Genomic DNA, 12,130 nt, shown 5'->3' with positions numbered 1-12,130 from the left:
GAGCAGAAGATGGCAAGGCTTTGTGTAGATTCAAAAATATGCTTACTGTTTAAAAATAGAGGATATTTACCCTTTCTTCTGATAATACCATATTTAACGGGTTGGGAAATGGTGGTTTAAAGTAGGAAGGAAACCCTCAACAGCATTGCTGGTTTCTGCCGTGGGAGGGATCCCCGGGAACGCCCCAGGGAGCACGGCTGGTCCAGTTTGGCTGGTGGTAGTCACACTGCGCTGTCTGCAGCCTTGGAGCTCCGGGTGGCTTCCTGGGGTGTCTCTGGGCGAGCCTGAGACATCAGCAAGCAATCTCTTAAAATAAAATCCTGCTTTGCTTTTAAACAGTTACATATTACTCAGATGCTTTTACTTTCTTTGAATTTCACACACTCCAATGAACAGAAGGTACTTTCCTAACTGCATTACTTAGAGCCCTCTGAGCTTCCTGGGGGCCTCTGAAGGGAGAGGGGGAAGTGGGTGGTGGAGGGATGGGGGAGTGGTGGAACAAGTTGGGGAGGGATGAGAGAGGGGCGGGGGAGGGAAAGGGGTGGGAGGTGTAGGGTAAGTTGGGGAGGGGTTGGGGTGCTGTAGAGGTGGGGGAGGGGGAGAGGTGGGAGAAAGGGCCCACAGGAGCTGTGCTCTCAGTTGTGTTACTGAGGGACCCAAATGTGAATCATTTTTTCTTTTTGTGAAAAATGTTAAAAGATCTGCAAAAATAGAAAGAATAACACTAAACATGCACACCCCTGACCCAGAGAGGCAGCAATTTGCTTTCTCTCTTTTGGTAAACTGCCTGTAAAGTACTTGATCACAGGCCTCCAGAAACGAGCCCATTTTCCCACATTAGCCACCCGACGTGAGTGACCCTTCAGAAGTCATGGTGGCTCTCAGTATCGTCCCCTGCCCCGTCCGGTCCACGGGGAAGCTAGTTTTTCTGCAGGTTCTGGAGCTGGGCCTGCCGGGCATCTGCTGTGACGGCCGCAGCTGCTGGTGGGAGGACCTGGTGGTTGTGTTGAAACCTTTTGTGAAGCTGTGGGCCCAGGTGTCACTGGGGAGTGTTGCTGGCTTGCTTCCTGAGCTCTTGTTCCTTTGCCCTTCTGAATTGATCAAACCAAGTATTGTCATTGCCAGTGACAAGGTATCTTTGGGCACTGCACCGACATTTCATTCATTTATTCTACAATTACTAATTAATTACAATACCTGACTTACCTGGAGCATTTACTGTGTGTTAAACACTCTACCTTGCTTGCATTAATTTAAACCTCACAAAATACTATAATGTGGATACCATGACCATCATTTCCATTCTAAAGATGAAGAAATGGGCTGGGGAGCAGAGAGGTTAAGACCCTTGTTCAAGGTTGCACAGCTGATCCAAGTGAGTGGCAGAACAGGATTCCACTTCCGTTTGTCTGACCTTGAAGCTCAAGGTCGAGACCTTCTTTCCCAGCGCTGTGAGTCCCACTGTGTGATTGGTTCTGTGCCAGTGTGTGGGATTTAGTGGGGAGAAAGCTCAATATTTTGGGGGCCTGCCCTCACAAAATATATTGTCTAACATACGATTGTGTGATGGTTTAAAGAAGTGGGAATAGTAATGCGTCCAGATGTGTGTTGAGATAGGGCTGGACCCTGCAGAGTGCTGGGCAGGGCCACTCCAGGGGCCCAACTTTAGTCTCATGCTAAAGGGGCTCAAGTGAGGCCCCTGAGAAGAGCAGTGACTGATGTGTGGCAGCGCCCAGAGCTACTGAGAGTGTGTGTTCTGCTGGGGTGTGGGCAGGACACGAGGTCATGAACTGGGGGGCCTGGGGACATGTGTTCTCGGTGCAGGATATAGCCCTTTAAACCCAGGTGGGGAGTTTGGCCTCATCTGAAGGGTGTGAACACCTGTGCAGGTTGCCGTCTCGGGCTGCCCAGACATGCATTCTGCAACTGCAATTTTGGCTGAGGTTGGAGGGGGTGTGGATTCAAGACTGAATTGGAGATACAGCGAACAGGATGAGCATTATTATGGGATGCTGGGAGACAGAGGTTAGGGCTGGCGAAGACCTCTGGTGTTTGGGGTTGGGTCCTTGGGACTGGGGAGTCCCTCTCACCCCTAAAGTTTAGCTCAGACCATCTATTCCCAGACTCCCCTGGACTCCCTTTGCAGCCATAACACCCCAATGCAGGTCATCACTTCCCTCCCTACCCTTCCGGAAACTTCCACTTGCCCTGCAGGAGCACTGTCAGGGTTCCTAGTTTCTTAGTCACAGTCGATTGTTCAATTCCCAGCCGTCACCTGTCTCACAGTAGGCCCTCAGGGATTGTGATGAACCCCGATGTTCAGTGGGAGCCTGCAGGCAGCACTGGGCCTTAGGTCCTGTGGGATCACACCTTGATAGAGGCTGCACAGGGTTCTTGATAGGCCCTCTGGCTGCGTTCAAGTGCTTTTCCCTGTGGTGTGTGTCTCAGGTGCTAGCTTTGAGGGACTGGCTCTCACAGGAGTTCCCTAGGACAGGTGGTGGGAACCAGTCCCCTGGGCAGTGGGTCACCTGGGCGTGCTGCTGCAGGAAGTGACCTCTCTGTGCTGAGGCCGAAGGTGCAGTTCCCAGGGTCCTCACTTACAGAAGGGTGTGTTTTTTTAGTAGAAACAGTCACCCACAGATTAAATTTACCTACAGTCAGTGTTAGCAGTCTTGGGAAAGTCTCTTACGTCTCCAGGGTAGGGCGGCAGCCTGACATATGCATGCAGATCTGTCGCTGCCGCTCTCTGTGCGCTCACATGCTGATTTCTTAAATACGTTATTTTCATGACTTTTATATTCTGTCCCCTAAGCCCCTCCCCATGCCCATTAGAATGCATTCTTATGTTATGAACACACATTTTTAGTTTCTTCAGTAAACATTTTATTTTTTTCTATTTTTATAAATATTAAATTAACTTTTTTCAAAATAAAATTTATTTTGAAAATTACATAAGGCATTTTCAAAAAGTAGCTTCCAACTCTTTATTCATCTCTAGAGAAACACACACACACACACACACACACACACACACACACACTCACACACGGAAACATCCATTGGAAATCTATTTTAAAACCCTAATCAGCAAGCCATTTTTATGCCTAAACAATGAAATTACAGTCTCGTCTGGCAAGTTCCCAGTGACAGCTTTGGGAAGAGTGTGTAAGACAGTAACAACAAAACTCTGATTCATTTTGGGCAAAATATGTGGTCAGCGGGGCTGTGCTTTGTGCTTTACGCATGTGTGTGGTGACTTGTCACATGTCAGCTAAGACACATGGACGTGTGTTGGCTCTCTACCCCAACCCCCCTCGTAGCATCTGTGTTACCTGAAGGTTTGGGAGTGTGAACCACTCCTCACAGGGGCCACAGTAAATGGGGAGAAAGCATTTGAGGACACCCTCTCCCCCCCGCGCCTCCCCCCGCCCCCCCCCCCCCCCCCCCCCCCGGCTCCCAGAGGCTGAGGGGCTTTTAAAAATAGGACAGCAAAGCCCTTAGTGCCAGGAGGGCTGATAACGTCCCCATAACCCTGTCACTGGGATGGCTGCCCCGGGCCCATTTTTAAGGGCTAACTTCTAATGACAGTGTTCTTGTTCTTTTTTGGAAAAGAAAGGATGACTGTGTCTTAAATGGCAATTTTTGCTGACAACTAAAAGAATGGTCACAGAGGTCTGTTGATTTGGCCACTGAGGAGAGCCAGTGGCAGCGAATTACGTTTTAACTGGTTGCTGAAAGGTTTGCAAAAAACACCACCAGTGGACTGTGGGCATCGGGAGGGGCTGCTGAGTGGGCCTCCTTCAGTGCAGGAGGAGAACCAGCCCTGTCCCAGGGGAGCCAGGTGGGCCCTCGTCCCTAGCTAGCCTGTCAGAACTCTGTCCTGAAAGATGCCGTGTCTCCCACGTGCATTCCAATGGCGCATTGTTTGTCTGTATTCTGCTTATCACAAGTCAGGTGGAAATGCTTGTTTTTATGGCACATGGTTGCTTTTCAGTGTGGACTGTCGTGGGCCCAGTTGGTGGCGTACAGGTGTTTGGTTAGGTTTCCACAGTGTAGAGGCTTGCCCTCTGTGTGCCTTGGATTGTGCACAGGGTGCTGGGCACGCCCAGGTGCCTGGAGGAGCGGCTCAGACCAGGGCCTGTCCCTCATTCTCTGGAGGGCAGATGGGCATGAAGGTGACAGTGATGATACATCTGCTGTCACCAGGGAGAGGTGGACCTGGCCTCCCCGGGAGGGTGCTGTGGGGGTCTGACTTGTGGAGAGGTGGGAGGCTGCCCAACCTCCTGGAGTCAGCAGGGTTTTCTGCACCCAGGACTCAGCCTTGTGGCCGGAGTTTCGGGTGGTTTTGGGGATACGGCGGGGGTAGGAGTGCTGGAGAAAAAGGATAGGACCAGGATGGCAAGAACTTTATAAGGTGGGCCTAAGAGTTTGGGCTTTATCTAAGAGGCGACAAGGACCGGATGCTGCTCTGGAACTGATCTTGTGGTCACACACACCTGGGAGTGGTGCCCGTGGGGTAGCCAGCGTCGGTCACCTACTCCTGGGGTAGTGAGTTCAGGGCACAGACCTTGAAGCAGCTGAGGGTTCCCTTTCTGCACTGCGTTGCTTCTCTTTTACTACATCATCCCAGTTCTTTTTTTTTTTTTTTAAATATATTTTATTGATTTTTTACAGAGAGGAAGGGAGAGGGATAGAGAGTTAGAAACATCGATGAGAGAGAAACATCGATCAGCTGCCTCCTGCACACTCCCCACTGGGTATGTGCCCGCAACCAAGGTACATGCCCCCGACCGGAATCGAACCCAGGACCCTTCAGTCCGCAGGCCGACGCTCTATACACTGAGCCAAACCGGTTAGGGCTCATCCCAGTTCTTAACTGAAGACTCGTTCCTTACGGTCTGCACACCGTTGTAAGTGCTGCTCACGGCTGTGCGGCCCAGCAGGCGCTCTGCCGCTGATCTTTGCATCGTTCCCCCCTCATTTCACTTTGCTCCTGTGCCCACGCTCTCCTCTTTTATAGCTGTGTCTCACGCCCACAAACTCCCACCAGTCTTTTCTTAAAGATTTTATATCTTTTTGATAAAAATTATTTGAGTGCACAATCATTTACATTGGTTTGTTTTAATTATTTAACACGATCATCATCAATAATTAATTGCTTGATTGTTGATCTCTGAAAGGAAAGGAGCTGCTTATACATCTGTTTGAATTCTTGTTGGTGCCTCATTTCCTTAATTTGGATTGGACTGATGTTTGCAAGGAGGACCATGCGGCTCCATTGGTGGATGTGACTGCGTCTCTGTTCCCCTGCGCACCTCCTTCCTAAGCTCTTCTCTGTGTCTTTTCTGTTCCAGGTGCTCGCTGCCCTCCACCATGTGCTCCAGGTAGGACATGCACGTTGTGGTGGCAGGCGCGTCTGCAGCTGGGAAGCAGGAGGCTCCTCTGAACATGGAGAGATAAGACCTTGTCCTGCAGGCCTGCCTGACACAGAGCCCTGCCACCCTGGCTGAGCTAGCCCGTGTCCCTGAGATGGATCGTAACCAGGAGGCCGAGATGGAGCTGCGCAGGGGCCCCGAGGTGGCTGGGGATAAGGCCCTGAGCCACAGCTGCTGCATTTGCGGCAAAAGCTTTCCCTTCCAGAGCTCCCTGTCGCAGCACATGCGCAAGCACACGGGCGAGAAGCCCTACAAGTGCCCCTACTGTGACCACAGGGCTTCCCAGAAGGGCAACCTCAAGATCCACATTCGCAGCCACCGCACGGGGACTCTGATCCAGGGCCACGAGCCAGAGGCCGGCGAGACGCGTGTGTCCGAGGGCCTGGACGGCTGCACCAGCCCCACGAAAAGCACTTCGGCCTGCAACAGGATCCTGAATGGCGCCACGCAGCTGGACAACAGCAAGATCCTGCTGAGGAGCAGCAGGAAGGAGGCGGAGGGGGCTGCCTGCTCTGCGGAGGATGGCGGGGCAGTGGCTCAGTGCTCCTTCTGCAAGAGCAAGTTCGAGCGCAAGAAGGACCTGGAGCGTCACGTGCACCGGGCACACAAGCCCTTTAAGTGCCGGCTGTGCAGCTACGTGACGCTGAGGGAGGAGTCCCTGCTGAGCCACATCGAGAAGGACCACATCACCGCGCAGGTGCCCCGTGGTGAGGCCTGCGTGGCGAACGGCAAGCCGGAGCTGCCGCCTGGGGAGTTCCCGTGCGAGGTGTGCGGCCAGGCCTTTAGCCAGACCTGGTTCCTGAAGGCGCACATGAAGAAGCACAGGGGCTCCTTCGACCACGGCTGCCACATCTGTGGCCGGAGGTTCAAAGAGCCGTGGTTCCTGAAAAACCACATGAAGGCGCATGGCCCCAAGGCGGGGAGCAAGAACAGGCCCAAGAGCGAGCTGGACCCCATCGCCACCATCAACAACGTGGTGCAGGAGGAGGCGATCGTGGCCGGCCTGGCCCTCTATGAAGTCTGCACCAAGTGCGGGAACCTGTTTACAAACCTGGACAGCTTGAATGCCCACAACGCAGTCCACCGCAGGGTGGAGGCGGGCAGAACTCGGGCCCTGAGCGGGGAGGGCGAGCTCGGCCCTGCGGACTCCCAGCAGCTCTTCCTCCAGTGCCTGAACCTGTGCCCCGTTGGGACGGGTGCACCAGCCCACGGACAGACCGGGCAGCGGGTGGCCGAGCTGGACCCGGTCAACAGCTACCAGGCCTGGCAGCTGGCCACCAGGGGCAAGGTGGTCGAGCCGGCCGAGTACCTCAAGTACGGGGCGTGGGACGAGGCGCTGGCTGGGGATGTGGCCTTTGACAAGGATCGGCGCGAGTACATCCTGGTGAGCCAGGAGAAGCGCAAGCGTGAGCTAGAGCCTGGTGCGCAGGGCCCCCCACGAAAGAGGGCAGGCGCACCAGGGGACCTCGCAACCCTGGACCCTAGGCCCACCTCACGCCCCAGCCGCCGGGCTACCACCCCAGCTGGCCAAGGCAAGTCCTCCGAGTGCTTCGAGTGCGGCAAGATCTTCCGCACCTACCACCAGATGGTGCTGCACTCTCGGGTGCACCGCCGTGCGCGCAGGGACCAGGAGGGCGCAGGGGACCGCGTGCCCCGTGCCCGCTGCGGCTCACTTAGCGAGGGCGATTCGGTCTCACAGCCCAGCAGCCCTGGATCAGCCTGTGCAGCCACTGACTCCCCAGGCTCTGGCCTGGCAGAGGAGGGTGCTGATGAGAGCGGAGAGGAGGGTGCCGCAGACCCTGCACCAGGTGAGTGGATGCGCCTATGCTGCCAGGTTTTCCCACGCCCAGGTAGTCTCGGCTCAGGTAGTCCTGCACCCAGGTGGCCCAGGCCCAGTATTCCTAGCTCAGGTAACCCCATACCCATGTGGATCTGCACCCAGGTGGCCCCTTGCCCAGGTGGCCCCATCCCAGGTATCTCTGAGCCCAGATATGCCTGACCCAGTGTTTTGTACCCAGATAGCCCTGTGCCCCAATAGTTCTTCCCAAGGTATTTCTGAACACAGGAGGTCGAGGCCTAGTAGCCATGTTAGCCAGGGGGCTCACACTCAGGTAGTTCAGGAGCCCAGATAGACCTGATGCCCAGGTACCCATGCCAATGTGTTTGGGGTTTAGATAGCTCTGAACCCAGGTGTCCCAGGCCCAGCAGCCCCAGAGCCAGGTAGTTCAATGTTCGGCACCAAAAAAACCCTGTGCCCAGGTAGCCCTTTACCAGGTACCCCATGCCCAGGTAGTCTGGGCTCAGGTAGGCCAGCAGGGTGTCCCTGATGTCTGGCTGATGGTGCAGATGCAGGTGCCCGGTGCTCCCCTTCTGACTCCTTTTTGCTCATTGCCCATACGTGTTTGCATAAATGAACACCTTTGACCCACTGAGTTGATAGTCTCTCTGGGGCATCAGTCATTTGACAGACCACAAGTGGCAGGCTACTCAGGGGGCGTGCTCTCTTCCTGTGCAGTCCGTTCGCTCACCACAGTGTGCATATATGTGTGAGCACACAGGAGCAGGCACAGAAGGCCCACCCGTGGGTGCACACACACGCATGCACATACACGTTCTGCCGCGCCTCTTCTCCCCTGCACCAGGCAGCCAAGTAAAAGAGTAACTTCAAATCAGTTTACAGTTATAATTAATCTCCCTGGATTCAGGTAACCCTATGGGTTCAGAGGCAGCTAATTGGCAAGGGTTACTTTCCAAATAGCAGCTATGTAAACATTAAAAGATGCTTGGCTAACTTTGTTTTCATCATTTTCCTACTTTTTATAAATCTTGAAAGTTTTGATACTTTCTTCTTTGTTTTTTTGTGTGTTTTGGGTAATTCTTACAAGTTCTGGAACTTGCCAGGAATGTTTTTTTTCCCTTCTCCCTGAAAACTGGTTAATGGATGTTGCCTTTACCTGAAAGGTCAGGGATGATGGAAACCCAGTTGCTTCAGCAGGGCTATTTATGTTTTGTAGGGAGGAAAACACCATTTATAAGTGTACATACAGGTAAGTGAATAATAATACATTATGCATTGACCCACATTTCCCACTCACTGCTTAGTCATTAGCCCTTGGAAGGAGCAGGAGAATACATTGTTCTCTGAAAATGCGTTGCTTGTTTCCTGAGCCTTTTTTTTTTTTTTTAATTCTTCTATCAGTTTCTCACAAAAATAAAAAAACACAAAAAAATACTGGTGAACCCAATTGTGACCCCTGGGTGGCATTTCAATTTTTGGTGTTCCCCTTTTAAAATTTTTACAACTAGAGATTTTACTTGGTCACATTCTAGTAATAATACTATGCCTACTTTTTGGAGCACGGGTAAAATATTAGGCTAGACCTAAATCTTATTTATTTTTTACTTTGAAGACAGATATTTTGAATACTTGGAAATTTTTAGGCCTGATCCTCACCTGTTATGATAGCAGTCAAATAATTAATCCTAAGCTAATTCAGTAGTGCTTTTAACAGCAAGATGTTGGAAAGGTCAAATTATTTTCACTATTAATTAGAAATGATTCCTTTTCTCTAGTTCACTAAATTTTAAAGATTATCATTTGCCTCTTAATAAGCTGACATATATTTTCTCTGTATGTAATCTATTTTTTGAGACATTTGATTCTATAATGAGGTTATAGATGGTAGTTGAATTGAACATGTTGACAGTAGAATGAACAGAATATTGTAGCTTATTGAGAGCTTGAAAAAAATAAATTTATGGCATGACAGAGGCATAAAACATTGAAGAACAGTGTGGGTCTGCATGTAACCCTAGAGGACAGTATCTTTCCTCCTAAAACCACCAACTTTTCAATCCTGGTGTCCTTTGATGGTTGAGTGTAGCATTAAATCGCTGATTTGTGGATGCCCCTTAAGGAGAGAGATGTGTGCTATGTGGACTTAATACTCACCAAACCCTCTCACTTACAGGGTTTGGCTCAGGCCTCTGAAGGAGCTATTTTGGAAAAGGAGATGGGTATTTTGGATTCTCTCATGAAATCTGTAGTTTGTGTTTTTGTTTTGTTTTGTTTTTCTAAAAAAATGCAAATAACTTTGGGAAATACTCTTTCCTGTTACTAAAAGGTCTCTTAGATTTTAAAACATCTCAGTGACTTTAAATTCTCATAGAACTTTGATGGGACGACTGGTTAAAATTGTTAGAGCCAACACGGAGAAACGGAGAGCCAAGATCACAGTGGTCTTCATAGGAGTGAGCCTGGTCAGTGGGGGCAACAGAGTTGACATTGACATTCTGATCTTTGCGACCCTTCCAGTAATCCCCATGGTGCATTGTGCCATGATTTTAACCAGAGACTTTTTTTTTTTTTTTTGACATCCAGGAATGGATCCGAATATTGCCTTTGCATCTGGGGCTAATTTTCACTATTAGAGTGATTAAAAGAAACGTACTTTTCCATGAGATATTCCCCATCTGTTGAGTGTTGCTGCCTAGTCCTTCTGAGAGCGCCCATTGTCACATTGCTTTTGTGTTCACTTAAGACTGGTCCCAGCAGCTCTCATCACCAAGTTCTAATAAGAAGTGCAAAGTTGGGAATGAAGTTCAATAACATAAAACGTGTTATTGAATTAGATTGAAATATTCTATTGAGAAAGTGGCCGGGCCCAGGTAGAAAGTATACTTTTGGAGTTGACGCAAATTAATTCTGTTCGTTAGGGAAGAGGAGCATTGAGAGGGCATATAATTGAAGTTTATGAAAATCAACATTTTCAAACAGAGCAGAGTCAGGCTCTTAGTGGTCATTGCTGGGGACAGTGACTATTCCTTCAAGTCATCAGGCCCAGAAAGCATGGGGATGGATGACTTAGGGATGATAGAAGGCCACCTAGCATGTTTAGAAGGATCTGCCTCACGTGGAACCCGTGCCCTTAGATAGAGCTAGTGCCATGGTGAGGAGCACCTTCCGACGGCCCTGCCTGGTGCTGGGGGCCACCATAGGTGCTGAACCTGTATCAATGCAAAACTCCCAGCAGCCTGTCTCTACAATTTAGTTGCCTATCGTTTCTGCTAGAATTTATGTGAATACCCCACGTTTGCACCATTTCTTATTATTCTAACCTCTCCTATCCCATCAAATCCATACTCTATGGAGCTCGCCTCTGTATATATCTTTGTATAATCACCGTTACTTAATTGATAGTAAACCTCCAAGTTTTAGATGACATCATGTGACTGTTTTCGACCAAACAAGATGCCAAGCTAGATGGCTCAATAGAACTAGGTCCACAGTATCAAATGCAGTTGGAGCAATGAAGGAGATAGTTTCAGAAATAGACAGTATGTCAAGGGAAGGAAAGATAATTAAAGGGAGAAATGAGGTTACTGCATTTTCCTATTTCTCTGCCAGCTGCCTCCCTCCAGGCTACACTCCTGCACCATCTTAATTGAAAGAAGATCCAGTCTTTGGTTATAAAATGTTAGCTGAGTACATGCTCTGCGACTGGCCACTTGTCCCCAATTGTGCGCTGGCCGGTGGGGAGGACCAGGGTGGGTCATGCAGCCAGCACAGAGGTTGAACAGCTACTGTTGTTTCTCTCTATGTAGCGTGGGCAGTCACGAGAACAGCTTAGGGGACATGTTTATGTGTGTCCACCCATTGTAAGAGGATTTAGAGTGAATCTAGCTAAAAGAAGTAACTGGTGACGACAGTGTTCATGGTTTCACACTTCCCTGAAAACTGAGGAATTGATTTAGTTGGGAATAGATGAAGTGAGAGTAGAAAACCTTCATATTTAATTCTTATTCATTATCAAATGCAGAGAAGTTTCTTAAGAAAAACACTCAAATGTACTTGACGGTGGAGTGCAGAATGCCCGGTGGTTTAGTCGGCATCTTAGCAACCAGAAATGGCTCTCCGTCAGCATCGTAAGCACACAGGCCTGGTGACGACTGTTTATGTGGTGCTGCCGTAGCCTGGATGCTCTGAATTACCGAGGCAAATTGAGTTATGATGGGAACAGTGTGCTTCACTGTATTCCGATTCTCCAATACTGATCATCTATGCATGGCATGCATGCTAGTATTTGCTTGAACAGAACACCGTGTTCCCTGCCGTTCCAGAATGAATTTATTATTCTGTGAAAGACATCAGGCTCTAGAGATTATGCTTTGGGATTTTTCTCCCTGTCACCAGGAGGCACATATGGGATGTGCGCACTCAGAACTGTAAAACAAACACCATGCAAACATTTTGGTGTGTTAGCAAAATTCAAACACTTCATTTATTTTTTTTTCTCTCTCTTGTAATTTTTGTTCTTGTTAATCCTCACCCGAGGATATTTTTTCCATTGATTTTTAGAGAGAGTGGGAGGGAGAGGGAGACACAGAGAGAGAAACATTGATGTGAGAGAGACACATCCATTCTTTGCCTCCCCCACATGTACCCTACTGGGGCCGGGGATTGAGCCTGCAATCGAAGTACGTAACCTTGACCGGAATTGAATCTATGACCCTCCAGTTCACTGAGCCGACCACTGAGCTCTAACCACTGAGCAGCTGGCTAGGGCTCTTGTAATTTTTTTGACACAATATAGTTAGAATCACAGAATTTTTAAGCTGGGAGATGCAAACTCCAAGATGTTTGTGATGCCCCTCCCATTTTACCAGTGAGGAAACTGAGGCACAGGGAAACCTTA

General features: G+C 49.7%; 1 protein-coding gene across 4 annotated transcripts in view; it reads left to right on the top strand.

Moving 5' to 3' along the window:
- The window catches only part of ZNF516 (zinc finger protein 516), an 88,663-nt gene that overhangs the window by 33,677 nt on the left and 42,856 nt on the right, over positions 1-12,130 (top strand). For all 4 annotated transcript variants that reach the window (XM_079784001.1, XM_079783998.1, XM_079784000.1 and 1 more), the window contains exon 2: positions 5,355-7,243. In XM_079784001.1, the coding sequence (XP_079640127.1) occupies positions 5,530-7,243 (1,714 nt within the window). In that variant the 5' untranslated portion in view covers positions 5,355-5,529. The remainder of the gene's footprint in view (positions 1-5,354; positions 7,244-12,130) is intronic.

Source organism: Cnephaeus nilssonii (assembly GCF_951640355.1).
Source record: "Cnephaeus nilssonii genome assembly, chromosome: 11".
NCBI classification, from domain to species: domain Eukaryota; kingdom Metazoa; phylum Chordata; class Mammalia; order Chiroptera; family Vespertilionidae; genus Cnephaeus; species Cnephaeus nilssonii.
Note: the sequence above shows the minus strand (reverse complement) of the source record. Positions and strands in the feature narration are given on the sequence as shown.